This window comes from Leucopleurus acutus (assembly GCF_964270905.1).
Source record: "Leucopleurus acutus genome assembly, chromosome: 11".
Lineage (NCBI taxonomy): Eukaryota > Metazoa > Chordata > Mammalia > Artiodactyla > Delphinidae > Leucopleurus > Leucopleurus acutus.
The window spans coordinates 48267774-48286820 of NC_139152.1; the positions used below are offsets into that span (position 1 = coordinate 48267774).

The 19047-nt window shown below is 33.6% G+C and overlaps 1 protein-coding gene across 7 annotated transcripts in view; it reads left to right on the forward strand.

The window, feature by feature from the left end:
• The window catches only part of SLC16A7 (solute carrier family 16 member 7), a 170317-nt gene that overhangs the window by 134216 nt on the left and 17054 nt on the right, over positions 1–19047 (forward strand). For all 7 annotated transcript variants that reach the window (XM_082849380.1, XM_082849377.1, XM_082849379.1 and 4 more), the window contains one exon: positions 17638–17781. In XM_082849380.1, coding sequence (XP_082705506.1) covers positions 17638–17781 — 144 coding nt within the window. The remainder of the gene's footprint in view (positions 1–17637; positions 17782–19047) is intronic.

Sequence of the window (19047 nt, forward strand, 5' to 3'; positions counted from 1 at the left end):
TCTTCCTATTCCCTGATCCCCACCACATATCTAGATCTTGTGATCTTACCCGCTTCTGTCTGGCTGAATGACACAAATCCAGTAAGAAAAGAGGAACATAGAAGTAAAACCTCATGATTAAGAGGATGCAAGGTGCCTAGTTCACATTTTTTAAAGCAGATGATATCGCCAAATAGGTTCAATCCATTCTCAGACTCTAACCAATCAGGTTAGTAATTCCTTCTCTCTAGGTTTGGCGTAGGAAAAGTGTAGATGGAGCTGTATAACTGAAAAGGGTGTAAGCAGAGGTGATCTTTGTGTAGGAAGGGGAAATAGAACTTATTTCTTTAACAATTGCAGAACTCTTTCCTATTCATTAACTCATTTGATTCTCCAAAGATCCTGTGAAGTAGTCTATAGATCACAGACCGTAGAATGAACACTGAGTTTCAGAGGCGCTGTAATTACCCTGAGTCACTAACTTACAAAGTTGATCTGAGATTTGATGATAAAGATTTCCTGATTTTTTTTAAAGCATTATATCAGAGTGATTGTGCTGTGTGCTATATTAATATACATACTTCACTTTACAATCAGATACAGCATATCCATAAGTGTGTACCTTATAGTTAACTGATTTGGGGGCATCTATGTCTGAAAAATAAACGCATCTTCATTTGTTAGACTGCCTTAAAATAACATTATTTTAGTAGTATTTTTTTCATTTTGGGGTCTTGTTGCTATTTTTAAGGCTGTCAACTTTATTATGTAATTTAATATAAAAATATTCTTGGGTTAATGACCAGATTTTTCATGACTCTTTTGGATGGATTTTTTTCTATTTAAGGAATGACTTCTCTATTTTCTAAAAGTAGATATATTTTAATCCATTGTGTGATAATTACTGGCTATGAATATAATGACAAGCATGTAACTTGGAACTTTTATCCTTATTCAGAATGGTAAAACTAAGCAAACATCCTATCATACTATTTATGATAAAGTGTAAAGAAGTATCTAGTACAGTACCTAAATTAAAATCTGTCTATCTATCTACCTACCTGTCTATCTGTAGAGCTCCACTTTTCATAGGCGATTACATTCTTAGAAACATTGAAATAGTACCCTATTTTCTTATTCACCAAGTAAAATTTACTTCCTATTTATGGGCTTTTTTCTTAATACCTTTTGGCCATAATTAGGGAATTATTAAATTATAAATTTCACTTATGTTCCATTGTTCCTGCACAAGTTATTAGACGAAGGAAAAAATCTAGACTCCAAAAAAGGGATACAGTTTTTTTAAAATAAATAGAAATCAACATCTCTCTAGAGACCTATGGATTTAAGACTCACCAAGAAATATTTTATTGGATAACTTTGGAATAAATTCAGAGGAAAACATATTAGTTCAGTATGCTTTGATGTTCTGCCTCTGAGTGATAGAACAATGGTCTGTTTAGGGGTGAATTATGCAAACATTGAAAGCTGTGTCTTTTCAGCAGAATTATTTTAGGTTAGTCCTTATAAACTTTTTGTTTCTTCAATTGTAGTCGTTATTAGAATAACATTAAACCTAGCTATTATGTGTTTCTAATGAGATTTATCTGTGGATCAGAAATAGATGGCCTGTTGTTTTCAGTGGCCATAGAGAAACTAAGTGTTTTTGTTAGCACCCTGGGATTTTTTCACCTCCATGGACCACATTAGTTTAAAAAAATCATAGATTATAGCAGCTAAGAAGTACACAGACAATATAACTGCTATTCCAAGAACAAAACAGTCCAGACTTAGGTTTTGTGAAACTGAAACTGTCTAATCTTGAGATTTTTATTTATATTGCAGACAAAAAATACTGGCATTTCTAGGAGTAAATCTAGATTTCGTTGTTCCTGAAATATTGTATCTTTTGGAGGAATCTCTTTGAAAAAAATATAAAAGCATCTTTTCATATTTTACTAAGTATACGACCTTGTGGATATATCTCTAAGCCTTTAGGCCTTGCAAGGAACCCATGCAAGTACAGGGCTCTGGAGCTTAAGTTGCTTTAGCTTTACAGTAAACCTACATTTGGAAGTAGTAAAAAGATGTGAATCAAGAAGTAAATTGGTTAATGGCTTCATTACCATTAGTTAAATATTTGATAAGGTTGTACATGGATTCGCTTGTTAAATATTAAACCAAATGTATTTGTAACCAGCTAGTTTCCAATATTTCCAATATTTAACTCCATTTGTAAGAAATTCAGATGTCTCTTCACAATATGATCTTTAATTGCAGGGATTACTACCAAAGATGCTTGTATTTGCAGGTAGAATATTTGAAACTTTTCTTGATCTCTACGGCCTTCATTCAGTGCAGCTTAGTCAGAGTGAGTCCCGGGAACATGGAACTATTCATTGTTAAATAATCAGTAGATAAGATTTAGGGTTTTTTGCTTTGTGTTGTTTTTTCTTTTCCTGTGTTAGAAACATTTGTGTCCTCTCAATGTCTAACAATAGGTCTGTAACTCTTCGAATATTTGGTTCATACATTTAGTATTTAAGTTCAACTTGGGGGATATACAGAGGCATTCTTTATTGTTTGTAATGGAACATATAAAATCTCAATGCATTTGTGATTCTCCCACTAGTAGCCTGTTATAAAGATGTAAAGTTTGTTGCATCTGAGTCTATTTATTCAACCCTTCTACTTCCTTTACCTTTGTTTGGCTAACATAAATTATTTTATGTTTCTTTTTAACTAATCAGCATGACAAATCTTAATATACAGTTTTATTTGAAGCATAGATTGCTCTCTAGAACACATACCATGAGTACCTATGTGTATCAGTGAACACCTGGTATTTGGCATTTCTAGTTAAGCAATAACTATTCAAGTGAACAATTCACATTCTTAGCAAGAAACAGAAGAAAATGCTGGATGCTGAGTCATAATTCCTTGGAAATAACAATGCCAAAATGCCCAAGGAAACTCTGGGCAGGGCTATACATTTTCACATATTTCTCTATTTGTTCCCTTGGTGTCAGACCTCTAAACCAAATTCAGAGCATTTGCATGGTGTTGGGGCGTAATTCCAATATTTACTCAAAGAGAAGTTCTGAAGGTGGTCATTCTATGGAAAGAATAAGTAGGATGGGGCTTAGGCTTGTTGTGTTTGATCTTACCAGTTTTGCTCACTATATTCTGCTAAGGGGCTTCTTTCTTTCATTTTTTGGGCCCTCACCATATCACCCCCATATAGGATGGGTGGTACACTTTAGCTCTGGCTGAACTGTTTTCTAATATAAACTGACTCAAGCTAACACATGAAGAAAGTTTACCAATCTGCTGCCTTTTATGAACTGTCTCTAACTTTGGAGTCAAAGTTGCTCTGGCCTTAATTTGGGGGAAATTCCATAAGTTGTGTATCTTAAGCCAGAATGGCATGGATAAATAAGGAGCCTTTGTCTTTATACCCTCTCTTAGAATTCATCATGGAAAGCTTTCTTATTAAGTTGTTTCATTCTACCTTGAATATCTAAATGGAATGTCTCAAGATAAATTCATAATTACATTTTCTTTATTATAATAGTATGTATATAGTATGACATTGACTGTGAATTGGATGTTAGGTTTTATAAAATTTTGAAAATCTGCATCTGAGCTTGTGTATTATTTCTATGTATGCTTAAAATTAGCCAGTGACCTTGCAAAATGTCCGTTAGACACATTCACTATCAAGCAACAATTCCCAGAGCTCAAACATGTCTAGAGGTTTTCTTAAAATTTTCTCTCTACTACAAATTATTGTGCAAGGAAAGAACAGAAATGGTGATTTCTTTCTGAAGCAACAATGGGATCTAAATACCAAATGGTTTGATGACCACTGTCATTCATTTAAATGAATGAGCATAGGACCATGAAATGGTAAATTTTGCATTCTGTCTTTATTTGAACTTATATTTCTATTATACTTCTGAAAATTATTTTTGTGTTTTTAAGTATTTCTAATCCCTTTTTGCTTTCTTTGCAAAAACACTGCATATAAATATAAATTTTTTTTAAATTTTCTGGGATCATAAGGCACTACTTGTTAACAGAATTATTCTTATTGGGCTTCATTATAATATTATTACAGCAAATGTGATCAAAATAAGATAATTATTAAACAAAAAGTAAACATTTAGTGGAAAGGTATCTTTTAATGAAATAAATGGGCCTCCTATGTATCTCCAGATAAATAATCTTTGTTGCTAGCTAAGCAGATACAAGTTTTCGTCTCAATTATATTCCCTTTTTGTTTTGTTTCATTTCTAAAAAAGTAAGCACTGAGTAAATTGTTCACATAATAAAGTAAACAATAATGGAAATTATTTGATTTTAGCAGTATCAGTCAGTTCTTTGAAAATTGTTTGTAATGATCTATTAGCTAGCAATTCAATTAAGTCTTCCCTTAATTTTATGAAAAACAGAGAATTGGAAAGCATCTCATTTACAAAAGGATTATTTTTCAGTCAATAAGTTTCTCAACTTCTGAGAAGTTTACCAAAAACATTTACCAAATAATAAATATCTACACTGCTCTTTTATCATTTAGAGACAAATTTTTAATCCAATAAGCTTATGAAGGGTAGAGAAATTAAAATATACACCTTTTTCAATACAGTATTTGTAATTAAAAGTTTTGTCTGTCACATGTTTTAAGTCTATATTTGTGAAAATTTTGGAGATGCAGACTTAGGTCATTCAGTGTGTGGGAAAATGATGCCCTCTAACTTAATTAGTAAAGCCAGTCCCTACTCTCAAACTGATCAGTGAACTAAGATTTAATTTGTCCGAAAATGTCTGAATTGATTTTTAAATTCAAAAACATACTTTAATATGCTTTTGAGGATTATTGTAAAAGCACTGAAAATCAATATAGTATGCATCTTGTAAAAGTTAAGTCAAAATTAAAATGATAACATGAGCTCTAACATATTCATGTGTTTTTGCAAAGAGCTTAATAACAAGAACAAATCTATAGGCTGTTTCTGATACGTATTTTGAAATTATTCGGTGTAATATGCAAATAAGATTATTATTTATTTGTGAAGTAAGAATATGACAAAAGACACAATATTACTTTAGTAAATATGTATCTGAAAGTGTTTTAAGAATCAGGTGTAAACATTCAAAAATACCTTACTTTATATATACGTACTTATGAGCAGATTGCAGTTTTCTCTAATTATTTCCTTATGTGTCTGAACCACTCTCATTTACTAAACTCAGTTCCTTTAGAATATGACCACCACCACTCTTTTAGTGTGAGGTAGGGTCATTTTACCCCCAGCAACTAAGGAAACTCTTAAAATGTCTAGCATGTAACCAGCGCTATCTGTATTTGTTGATTGAATAAAGGAATTCCAGAACAAGTTACAAGGGCATAGGATTGTCAAACTTTATAAAGAAAGCTTAAAAATCACTTAGCCTAGTGATTTTCAACAATCATTCAATCAAGTGAATGGAACCCTGACAGAAATAAAAAGACTTGCTTTTTCTGGGATTCTTGTAGATATGAGAACCCACCTCTGTTTGAAGATAATATCCCCATGATTGCTTGAGCGCAGATGGCTGATTGCATGATAACTGGGGATATTCAGAGATATGCCCGAGGTTGTAAAACCACAACCAATTTTTTGCTACCTTATAACCCACATTGCCATTTATTCATTTCTCCATTTGAAACGAGAAACTAGTCATCTACTACGTAGTTTCTCAGAGAGCATCCCCCTCACTACCTTCCCAACAGAGTGATAAACATCTAATTTTTGATGAGCAATTAATTAATGGAGTCAATTCCTATTAACTTAAACAGGAATGAACTGTGAATGTTCCAGAATCTAGGAATTCACGTGCATCTTTTCAAAGTTCTGTGCTTTTCTAGCATTCTTTCATAATCATGTTATTTTTTAATGCTACAAATGAAATTATGATAAATATGTCATGAATGATAACCATTAATACTAAAATAGCAAGATTAACAGAAGGTAGAAAAGCTGATTTAGCACTTTACCTAATAATGAAACTAAAGATTGCCTATTTATTGTAGGAAACAATTTTTCGTAAGTAATGTGCATTATTTTTTTAAGAAGTGTAAGCCGCTCTGGTAGGCACCATAGCAATTAAACTTAAAAACTATTTCAAAACTAGATCCAAATTAGTCATATAAGAAATTTATAGTTTAACATATTTTAAATTATAGCTTTTATTACTAACATATTTTAAAATTCTATTTGAAAATCTTGATTGAAAAAACATAAATGTCTAACCAACCTTCAGTTCTTAAGTCCCTCTACAATATTCGTAACATGTGGTCACATACTTCTGCTTGAACAGTTTAAGGCCAAGTAACTCCCTTTCAAATAATTTAAAATATCTTTCCTATACAAAAATCAACCTTCTCTAACTTTTGTCCTGTCTACTAACTCTCAATTGAAACTTTTTCAGATAATGAAAGAAAGCTATTGTTTTTTCTAAATCATCTTTATCCAAGATAAATATATACATTTTTTTCAACCATTCCTTCTATAACATTATATCAAGTGTTCATGTGTGAAATAACTCTCCTCTTCAAATAATCCACTTCTATTTATCTAGCCCAGAGTATTTCAGTGGGAGCTTAATGGAATTTGGGTTTGGACAATTCTTTGTGTTATGGATCTTGCACATTGCAGGAAGATTAACATCTCTGATCCCATCCATCAAACATTAAAAGTGCTCCAAATTCTAATGAAAACAGATGTGTTCTCTAACATTGCCAACTGTCCCCTACAAAGAATAGATTTTATCTCAGTTAAGAAGCTCTGATGGAAAAAAAAGTATATCAAAATCACAATGATATTATCTCACAACCCTTAGAATGTTTGTTATCAAAAAGACAAGAAATAATAAATGCTTGTGAGAATGTGGAGAAAAGGGAACCCTTGTATACTGCTGGTGGGAATGTAAATTGTTATAGGCATTATGGAAAACAATATGGAAGTTCCTCAAAAAGTTTAAAATGGAGCTACCATATGATCCAGTAATCCCACTTTTGGGTACATATCTGAAGGAAATAAAGTCACTATCTCAAAGAGATATCTGCACTCTCATGTTCATTGTATTATTCACAGTAGCCAACTAAGTGTCCATTAATGGATGAATAGATATAGAAAATGTGGCATATATATAAAATGGAATATTATCCAGCCTACAAAAGAGGGAAATCCTGTCATATGCAACAGCATGGATGAACCTGCAGGACATTGTGCTTAGTGAAGCCAGGCATAGAAAGACAAATACTGCATGATCTCACTTATATGTGGAATCTGAAAAAGTTGGACTCATAGAAGCAGAGTGGAACGGGGGTTGCCAGGGGCTTAGGAGAATGGAGGAAATGAGATGTTGGTCAAGGGTACCAACTTTCCATTACAAGTTGAATAATTCTGGAGATCTAATACATCACATGGTGACTTAGTTAATAATAAGGTATTGTACACTTCAAATTTGCTAAGAGAGTAGATCTCAGGTGTTCTCACCACACACGCACACACACTCAAACAGTAACTATGTGAGGTGATGGGTATTTAATTAGCTTGACTATGGTAGCCATTTCACAATGTATACACATATCAAAACATGTTGTACACCTTAAATACATACAGTTTTTTAAAATCACCTCTGATAATGTAGGTGGAGTTTTTGTTTTTCTGTTTTGTTTTTGCTTTTGGTAGTCACAAGATCTCTGTTACTTCAAGTCAGCACAGGATGTTGACCCGGGTGGGACTTGCCAATATTAATTGGTGGACCACAGAACACTTCCTATAATCTAGGTTAATATTAATCATTACCGTTCTCCTAATATATCTATTAGTCCTAAATTCAACCTGTATTTTCCATGTTGTGTGTTAGAATTTCATTAGGGATATGGTAAAATGTCTTGAAAAGATTGATGTGCTATTGTCTGTATTTCTTTGACATGAATGTACAGAAAGAAATGATTTTAGCTTTAGTTGATAAACATGCTGGGTGATCATAGTTTCTTATTCTAGATTTTCATAAAAATTCCTTTAATAATCTATTCTAATCTGTTCTTAGAAACCCTCAGAATTTATGTCAAATTCATTAACTTTTGAAAAACACACTTTTGTTTGTTTTGGAGAAGTGGATTTATATTTCCATTATTCTGCTTTTCTCTAACATAGTCTCTGTTCTTTATACTTTAGCACATTGATTTAATTACCTTATCAGCATCTATCCATGCTTAGAGATACTCCTTTTTCATATTTTTCCATAAAAAATCTTAATTTTCTGAGATTTGATTCTCATGCCTATCAAGTATCTCAGGTGTTACACATTTGCCCGTCTTGTCCCTTCTTTGGGTTACTATTCACGACTCTAGTTTTAACTTCCTCATCTGTATTATCCCTCTTCTCTTGAGTTTCCATTTCTACTCCAAAAATCCACACTTGGCTTCTATTTTAGTGATATTAAACTTATTTTGTATTTGCCTAACTTCTCCCTTTTCTGTATCAAATGATTAATATACTTCTCAGTCTAAACTCATATTTCTAGATGTTTACAGTTACTCCTTTGTTTTGTATATTATTTCCTACATTCTGTATAAGATTTTTAAAAATCTTTTTAAAATCAAAATATACTACAAATACCTTTCTCTTTTCCTGGAGTATTGTGATGTTTGCTTCTGAAAACCAGTGTTTGCATCTCATATATCCAGTTAATTCTCTTTCTGCGTGTCTTCACTGCAGGTGCTGTTGCTACAAGTAGCATATGGTATTTTCTGGAGCTTGTTGGTTCCTCATTCAGAACATACACAGTTTATTTGTTAAAAATGGGGTTTTTTCATTCATTCATTTACGCTTGCTTTGTGAACACTAATATAGCTGGATCCACCCATAGAGGTTCTAGATGATGCCAAAAGATATACAATGTCTTAATGTAGCTTTTTTGGATAATATTGTCTTCTGGATTAACAGCAAAGTTACATAGATTAGAAAGTATATGCCCCACAATTAATTGTAAATAATGAGACTTCAAAGACCATTCTTAACCTTTTAAAAAATTGTATTGTGAATTAAGTGTGTTTGAGAGTGTGTGTGTGTGTGTGTTTGTGTGAAGATAGTTTGTATAAAGAGGTTAAATATAAGCTAAGCACAAAGACAATGTCATATTTTATTTAAATCTCCATGAAGTTCAGAACACCAATAAACCCTTACAACTTAAAACTCTCATTTAATTTATGAATGTGTGTAATGCAATAAATTTGCATGCCACTTATTTCAGGAAACCTGTAAAACAAGCTATCGAACAAAATACCCAATTCTTCAAAGTAAAATTGAACAACAGCTTCTCAGTTGGACATGTGATTGAACCAAACCTTTTTATTCTAATTATTCTTGGTATTTCCAAATCATTATACCACAATATTTAAGGAAAAGTCATCCATTTTACTACAGGTTTATCTGCTGGGATGCTTTCAAGGTGAATACTCAATAGCCTTCCACACTAACTAAACACATTACCTCATTTAATAAGAATTTTAAATATAGGGTAACCATAGAATGGCATCATTCGGGTTCCAAGTCTACTGTGATACTCGGAACTGATAGCTTCTGTGTTTCAGCTTTTTCTTCAGGCCAGCTCTCTTTCTGTTCACAGGATGGCTGTTGTGGTTCAAGGCAACATATGCAAATGAGACAACATTTAGGGATTTCCTGGTAACTCTTTTTAAGCAAAGGAAAACTGTTCCCAGAAATTGCTAATAGATTTCCACTCACTGGCCAGAACTGTGTCCTAAACCCAGCCCTAACACAGTCAGTGGAGAAGGGAATGAGATTACCATGATTGGCTGTCTTAGTCAATCAGGAGTGACTCCCACCTCAATACAGAGTTTAATTCTCTAAGCACGTGGCTGCACAGTAAAAAGCAGATTCCTGGAAGGAATCAGTGGTCTCCCAAAAGAGGAAGTAGGAGAACATGGAAGCACAATCAATAACAAAGAGTGTTAGCCAAGGGAGGACTCACTTAAATATGTTATGATTTCTCTGATGATGACTATTTATACTCTGGAATAAGTAGAGAATACTAATTGTTACTACTCCATGGAACTTTATAACATGCTAGAACTTATATAAAATGTGCACAAAGAATACTTGGAGCACTTTCTTTTGGTACTATGTCCCTTGGATTGACAGCACACACACCCACACACAAATACACCTGTTTCTACACTATATACACAATCAAATACTGTAGTAGATAGTGGCAGGGCTGTTGGAGCAGATGGGTCTCATACCTTTAGTTAGGAATTTTGATTGCTTAAAACTGGTCGTTACTCATAAACCAAGGCACTTTTGAAGAGAAGACTAAAGATGAATGGAGATCATACACACATCTCTAAAATGACCTTTAACCTGGCATATGTGCTGTATTTTTGTTTCCCATATGATTTAGGTAAAAAGAGAAAGGATATAGATTAAATATTCTCTTTTAAATCTTGTCTGCTATGAAAAACCCTGATATCATACCAATGTAGTGATGGTGGCATCATATGAAAATCCTAGATGAACTTAGAAAACAATTTAATTAAATTAAATTTAAAAATTACTATCTACTATATGAAATATATTTATCCTATGACTAAATAAATGAAAACTGAGTAATATTACACCCCTGCCCTCCAAGAGCTGAAATTCTAGTGATTAATACAAATATGCAAATAAATATACCACAAAGTAGAATATTAATACTATCTTTTAAGAGGGATAGGAACAAAGTAGTATAGCAATTAAAAGGTTAGGGATTACATTAGACAGATGGGTTCATAGAATGCATTATGGCAGTGTTATTTAAAACTAATTTTGGAGAATAGAGGGAGGGAAAGAATATAAAATGTCATAGGACTTTACACAATATCCTATGCACAATAAGAGTTATGAGGGGAAAATATCCATGAGCAGAAATGTATTTTAGTATCCTTTGGAAATGGCCATATTGCTTATTAGTTGCCTAAAACAGATATGAACCTTCAATTTACAAATTGTATCTTCCTGACTGGCTAATGAAAATATATACATATACATATATTTTGAAGATACATTCTGAATTACATATTCATATTTCAAAATCCTATTGAGATTAAACTATTCCAAAATTTAATTAAGTATAAAAAATTGGAAACATGTCAGAATCAGTTTAAATGTTCTACAGTTAGATCACACTGAGGTAATTCTTTGAGACTAAGTAAACTTTCAAGCTTTAGAGGAAAAGAAGGTATTTAGTAGATGTTAAATACTAAACGCTCATGTTCAAACCAGCATTTGGTAATGGGAATGGACCTATCATTACTGTCTTATAGTACTTGTGATTCACTTCCCAAGTGTTAGACCTGGGGTCTCACAGAGGTATGAAACCAAATCAGGATTCAGTTAGGAAGAAGGAAGAGGGCATGACCCTTGGGTAGGTAACCGACAGTTACTGCAATACAGTCTTATTTTTTCTGTATTCCTAAATATTATTCCAAAGAGTAAGGAATGTGAAGAATAAAATTTGTGAAATGTGGTATTAAATGTAAATTTTAATTTTAAAGAATGAGCTTTATACATGTAAAAAAGATTTAATCATTCCTCCGAGGGGAAAAAAAAAATGACACTTTACAGGAGTGTACATAGCTGGCATAGGCAATTATAGCACAGTGCTTGAGCAGTCCTTAAAAACTGCTACTTTGCACCTCAGTTTCCTTATATAAAAAATGGGAATGAAGTAATGGTAGCAATTTTTAGAGGATTTGTAAGGATTAAATGTGATTTTATATATAAAGACCTTAGAAACGTGCCTTGTCATCAAGAAATGTTATTTTTATTATTATGTAGCCATTGTGCCAGCCTTAAGTGAGAATGTCTTTCTGGTTGAGAATAGTGTAACCTATAAACACAAAGGAAGTGGTTAGCATTTCTGTCCTTGGGCATGGAAAATTAAAATGATCACTTCCAAATCCTTTGATTTGTACTAAAAGATTTTGGTAAGATGTCAATTTGCCCCTTTCCCCAACCCATCCCCATACAAGTAGCATCATCCTTATTAAACAGCTGTGATGATGTCAGGTTGGAGCAATCTGTGATTGAATGAATATAGAAATGGGAGGAGTCCATATAGAGAGAGGAAAAGATGAGGAAACACAAAAATAACTATCTTTTCGTTAAGGTCAAGTTCAAGAACTTTTCTCAAAACCAGGCCAATGGCAGAACAAGCATTCAGATACAGAAAAAAAGAAAGATATTTAATATAAAAGGTATGAGAAATGAGCTTTAGATGTAAAGGTGTTTTTTAAATTACATGTAGTCCCTCATTAAAGTTTGGTAGTTTCATCTACTGGAATGGTGAGAAGTCTCTCTGAGGAGATGATATAACTGCAGAGACCTGACAATAGAAGAATAAAACATTTACGTATAAGGGGGGAGAACATTCCAAACAAAGGGAACAGCAAATACAAAGGTGAGTTTGAAGACCACCTCAGGCTCCAGGACCCTCTGTCCCTCTATTGCAACTAGCATGTTAATCAACCCCTTTCTTGATTTCTACAACAACTCAAACCATTCATTCAAAACCTTTGTGCGCCATCTTATACACTTAAATACTCACTGAATGTTGAGTGAATATACGATTAGTGTCTTCACCTGACATAAAGATTCATCTTGTGTAGAACTGGCTGAGCTCTAGTCAATCAAACTGGGACAATTATCATTGAGTAACGTGCTCCTTGAAGATGATTTACCTGTATAACATTTTTGTCTTCATCCTTTGCAGAAGCAGATGCAATAGCTGCTTCCTAATTATCAGGGACTCTCCCCTCATGTTTTTCACTGACCCCAAATGAAAGAAGATCACATGGAGGGAGAAACCAGGTGGATTTTCAGTTCCAACTTCAGTGCAGGGATAAACCTCAGGCATATGAACAAGGAGTGAATGAAGAGGATCCCACCCTCTGTCCAAATTAAAATAGGAACAGTTTTTTAATTCAAAAAATTCTCTTTGAAAAATATTTCAAATTTAGAAAGCCTCCGTTAGTAAGAAAAACACTGTCATAGTAAACACAGATAAATTTCTGTAATTGCAAACAACTTTGTCCCAGTCCTGCACTAGTGCTTTTTGTCATTTGACTTGACAGGATACCACATATACAAATTTGAAATAAAGCAAACGAAAAATAAATTATAGCAGTTTATCATTTCTTCTGTTAGTGTTTATGCTATGCATAAAAATTTTATATAGTGGAAATTGATAGTCAATCCCAGTTCATGGTTTTAGATTGATCAAATATATTTTATGAAATGTTCATTACATAACATACTCTTCAAATTTTCTCACATTTATCAAGTACTCATGCAATATTCAAAAGAAATAAAAATAAGCACTATGAGTTCATCTTTACAGAACAGATAACATACCAAAGAATAGACCAGTTCATATATTCATATATATATATGTCGTATATTTAAAACTATGTAACAAAAATCATCTGTTTAAAACAATATATACAAGGACTTCCCTGGTGGCGGAGTGGTTAAGAATCTGGCTGCCAATGCAGGGGACAAGGGTTCAAGCCCTGGTCCGGGAAGTCCTACATTCCGCGGAGCCACTAAGCCCATGCACCACAACTACTGAGCCCGCGCTCTAGAGCCTGCGAGCCACAACTACTGAAACCCACACGCTTAGAGCCTGTGCTCTGCAACAAAGAGAAGCCACCGCAATGAGAAGCCTGCGCACCGCAACAAAGAGTAGCCCCCACTCGCCAGAACTAGAGAAAAGCCCGAGCGCAGCAACAAAGACCCAACGCAGACAAAAATAAATATAGTTTAAAATATATATATATATATAATGTGTATATATATATATATATACACATTATATATATACACAAAACTCAAAATTAGCAGTAGGAGAGATATAGTATAGTAGTTTTATTCAGAGTCCCCAAGACCACTCCCAGGTTTGATGATTGGCTAGAAAGATTCACAGGACTCAACAATGTCTTGTTCATGGCTATTGTTTGTTTGTTTATTTATTTATTTATTTATTATTACTCAGCCATAAAAAGGAACAAAACTGGGTCATTTGTAGAGATGTGGATAGACCTAGAGTCTGTCATACAGAGTGAAGTAAGCCAAAAAGAGAAAAACAAATATCGTGTATTAACGCATATATGTGGAATCTAGAAAAATGGTACAGATGAAGGTATTTGCAGGGCAGGAATAGAGATGTAGATGTAGAGAATGTACATGTGGACACGGGGGGTAAGGGGATGGTGGGACGAATTGGGAGATTAGGTTTGACTTAAATACATTACCATGTGTAAAATAGATAGCTAGTGGGAACCTGCTGTATAGCACAGGGAGCTCAGCTCGGTGCTCTGTGGTGACCTAGATGGGTGGGATGGGGGGTGAGGGAGGTCCAAGAGGGAGGGGATATAGGTATACATAAAGCTGATTCACTTCGTTGTACAGCAGAAACTAACACAACATTGTAAAGCAATTATACTCCAATAAAAAAAACTAAATTGACAGAAAAAAAATCATGGCTATTGTTTATTAAAATGAAAGGATACAAAGTGAAATAATCAGCAAAGGGAAAAGCATGCTGTACGAAGTGTGGAAGAAACCAGGTACAAATTTTCAGGAGTCCTCTCCTGATGGAATCACAAAGGATGGGCTTAATTCCTTCAGCAACTAGTTGTGATGACACATGTGAAGTGATGTCTACCAGGAAGCTCATTAGAGACTCAATGCTTAAGGTTTCTATTGGTTTGCTGATCACAAAGACATTCTCCGTCCAGCAGGCACCAAAATTCTAGACTCCCAGAAGGAAAGCAGGTGTTCAGCATAAACCACATTGTTTGTAAGACAGTGTAGGCATAGTGAGCCACTCTTACCTGTTAGGGAACGGTGGGAACATTTCTGAAATCCCAGTTCCCAGATGCCAGCCAAGAGCCAGTCTTGCAAGCAGGCCTAAGGATGGCAGTCCTAGCTCTGCTGTTAACTGTTTTCTGCACAGTAGTTAAAAACACAAGTTTTATCATCAGATAACTCTGGGCTCATATCTGCATCCTAGCACGTATACTGATGTTGACCTTGAACAAGTTATCCACTTTGCACGTCTCAGTTTTATCAACTGTTAATAGCTTAAATTAGGCAATTAGTTAATTAGGCCATGAAAATCATACGCAATAATGCATGTAGAATTCTCTGCACGATTCCTACAAGGAGTAATAACTCGATAAATGTTGATGTTGATGAATAATAATAGTATATGTGGCAGTTATCTTCATGGAGCTTAGAACAGATTATATGAACAAGTCTCACACAAATGAAATAGACAGCAAGTGTTTCGTTTTGTTCATATATGTGTTACTAACTGTAAGTGCAACAGGAGTTCTAAGAATGTAATTTATAAGAACCCACAAAAGCTTCCTTGACAGAATGAGTATTCTTTTGCTAAGTGTTATAGTGCCTCAACCATAAAAGACAGAAGTAGCTGACAGAAATAGCTTTCAGAAGACAAAGAAGTAGCTGAAAAATAGGGACAATATTTTGATCCTTACATTGCTTTCTGATGAAGCCATCCTTTACAACTTCATAGCTAGCATGGAAGTGGCCATTGTACATGACACTAAAGATTCTGAGATAGATTGGAAGCTGCATCAGCTGCTTTTAATTAAAATGTTTATTTCCTAAACCAATATATATGTTATAATAAATAACTATATTTTATATATAATAATATATATTATGTATATATATAATTTCTTCAGATGAGTTTTACCATATTAGGGACAGAATTCTATTCTTTTCACATCACCTTGTACAATTTTCATTGATTTTTTTCCTCTAACCCTGCTGTTCTTATAGAGCTGTCTTATATATGGCCCTTTTTAGGTTTATTTTGTTTGGTATTAAATGCAAAATGTGGTATTTTGTTTTTGAGTTCTTTTTCTAAAATTATGTGTTACTATCGATATCCTTTCAAAAGATATTGTGGAGTAATATTAAAGACTGGCCACGAGTATTTATATTTATAGGTAAAGAATAAAAATATTAAGTATAGTTGTGTGAAAGAATAAGGTTGTATTGACAATTGAATCTCAATGTGTTTTAAATACCATCCATGTAGAAGCTCTCAAATGAAATGCAAATTTTTAAGTTTTTAATATTAACTAAAAATTAGTTAATTTTTTCTAGGCTAAAAATTGGACTGAGAATTCTGACCTAATGGAATTTTTTTCCTCAAAGCAGTGCCCCTAGTTTCAGATGAAATAAAATTTTAAGTTAAGAAGGAAATGTCAAAGCAAACAATTCACACTCGGACAGGTCTTATAAAGTGGTATATGGACTTTCAAAGAATCTAAGATAGCCTCAATTGTTAAGTTGCACCACTATTTTATGAAGTACCACTAAAGAAAAAAATGCTGCACGTTAAAATAAGACACACCAACTCTTTCTTAATATTTAGATTTTTATTTTATAATTACCAAAAGAGCTTTTTTAGACATAGATTATTTTAATCATTTTAATCACTCCTGAATATTTATATGTGCACACACACACATACAAATATATCAGAAAATGTATGTTAAATACATTGCATAAGGCATTCCTAAAACTTCATCCTGTTTAGTATCTAGTTCTTCTAAAGTACTTTTTGAGTCAGAGCGCTCGATGTTCATGTTTCCCACATTAAGATTTTTCCCTTTGCTGGTGAGGCAGCCTGTCTTAATAGAGGGAGCCGCCATTTTCTCTGGCAGTTCTATCTAAACTGCTGCACCCATTCTGTAAATTTCGATGGTGGTACTTTCTTGACCTTACCAGAATGTATCAACAGAAGCTTTTTCAAACAACAATCAGGATTCATATTCATTTCCTTTTTCAAATGGTCCTTAAATGGTCTGACTGAAATATGAGGAATTTCCATTATCTAACCAAGCCACAGAAATAACAACCAAATTCAAGCATACCTAAGCCATGGTAGCAACATACTACCTATGACTGCCCCCTGATGGACAGGAGTTGTTAAGAGACCATCAGTGTAAGACATCCTCATTTCTAATATAATGAGGTATGTAAACAGTTGGTGACTTAGAATAAAAAAAATATAGTATTAAAGGAAAGTCACAGTGGAGTATAATAAAAAAAATTCAGCTGCAATTAAGGACATATGTGTGTGTACAAACATACATTATTCTAGAAAATAAAATTCGAACAGACAAGTCATTTATATAATCCCTAGATTTTTGTTAGATAAATTTACCTGCATTTATTAGGATATTTAGGCAGTTTAGCTATGTCCTGTTGAAAAACTTTTCCATCAAAAGTTGAATAATTATGGTCCTAACAAACTCTGTGTTAAACAATTCTAATTTATTATTTTATGTGCTTGTATATATATGGGTAAAGATAACCAGTCAAATTGATTGGAAAGTATTAAAAAGTTTTCATGATATTCCATGTGACCTAATATTTTTCTTTAATCATTAAAATGTGCTTTCTCAAATTGCAAAATTAACAAATGTTACGAATAATAAATAAATTAATAAATAATAACCCAGCAACTGAATATTTCTTAATGTCCTCTCTACCTCAGGTCCCATAAGTAGTGTTTTGGTGAATAAATACGGTAGCCGGCCAGTGGTGATGGTAGGAGGTTTGTTATGCTGTTTGGGAATGGTCTCAGCCTCTTTTAGTACCAGCGTAATAGAGCTTTACATCACCATGGGATTCATTTGTGGTAAGTCAAGTTTTGTTTTCATCTTATTTTCTTCTTAACAGTCCCTGTTGTTTACAAAGCTCTGTCAGAAGCACGAGCAATAGAACATTCTTATTGTTTCCTTTGAATTTCTTTTTTATATCAGACGCTATCTTAAAGTAATGTCCTCTGGTACATCAAAATACTGGCTATAGGCTGGCCAATCAAATTTCAAGCAATGGAAACAGCAAGTTATCAGACATGTTATGTGTTATGATGTAAATGTCAAAAAGAAAACCTCTTTGGTTTGTTTTTACAGTTTCAACATTTAATATTCAGCCAGACTTGTGGACACAGACTTCCTGGCATATAAATAGCTTCATTAAAGAAAATATTTTCATTACTTATTACTATTAGTGTCTGACTTATCACTCATACTAGGTTAAAAATGGTGCCAAAAAGATATTTCCTGGATTCACTGATTAGCTTTAACAATAGAATTGTTGTTGCCTGTATTTTGATTAGTGGTAGAGCTCTGCATGGATATCCCTTCTTTTTCTTACTAAAGGATTCTGTTTAAAAGCTCTGAAAGGCACATTTGCCACTAAAGACAAATATTTTAAAATGACATCCCGTCACTTGATTATAGTTGCTTCTCATGCATGTCGGTAGACGCTAGCTGACCTGCATATGTACATTTGGAAAATACTATCTTTATTAGCCTCAGCAGTAAATTGCATTAACAAATCTACACTCAGAATTTTAAGAAAAATTAGACTTCAACATATAAAGAAATTGAATCATTTCCTTTTGCCTACAGATAAAAAGGTAAATGTATTTCTCTTTTTATGACTTTAGATCAGTCTAACCTTGCATTAATGTATTATTTGATTAAAAAATTAGATGTATTAAAGCCTACAGTAATAGTGATGTTAAAATCTTTCTCTTTACAACCTATGGACAACTCTCTTCTTTTTTGATATGGTAAAACACCTTTGACATTTTTTAAAATATTTATTTATTTATTTGGCTGTGTCAGATCTTAGTTGCGGTATGCAGGATCTTTCATTGTGGTGCATGGGCTCTTCATTATGGCGCGTGGGCTTCTCTCTAGTTGTGTCATGCGGGCTCTACAGCACACGGGCTCAGTAGTTGTGGCCTGCGGGCTTAGTTGCCCTGTGGCATGTGGGATCTTAGTTCCCCGACCAGGGATCAAACCCGCATCCCCTGCATTGGAAGGCGGATTCTTAACCACTGGATCACCAGGGAAGTCCCTCCTTTGACATTTTAAATGAGAATCTTCTTATA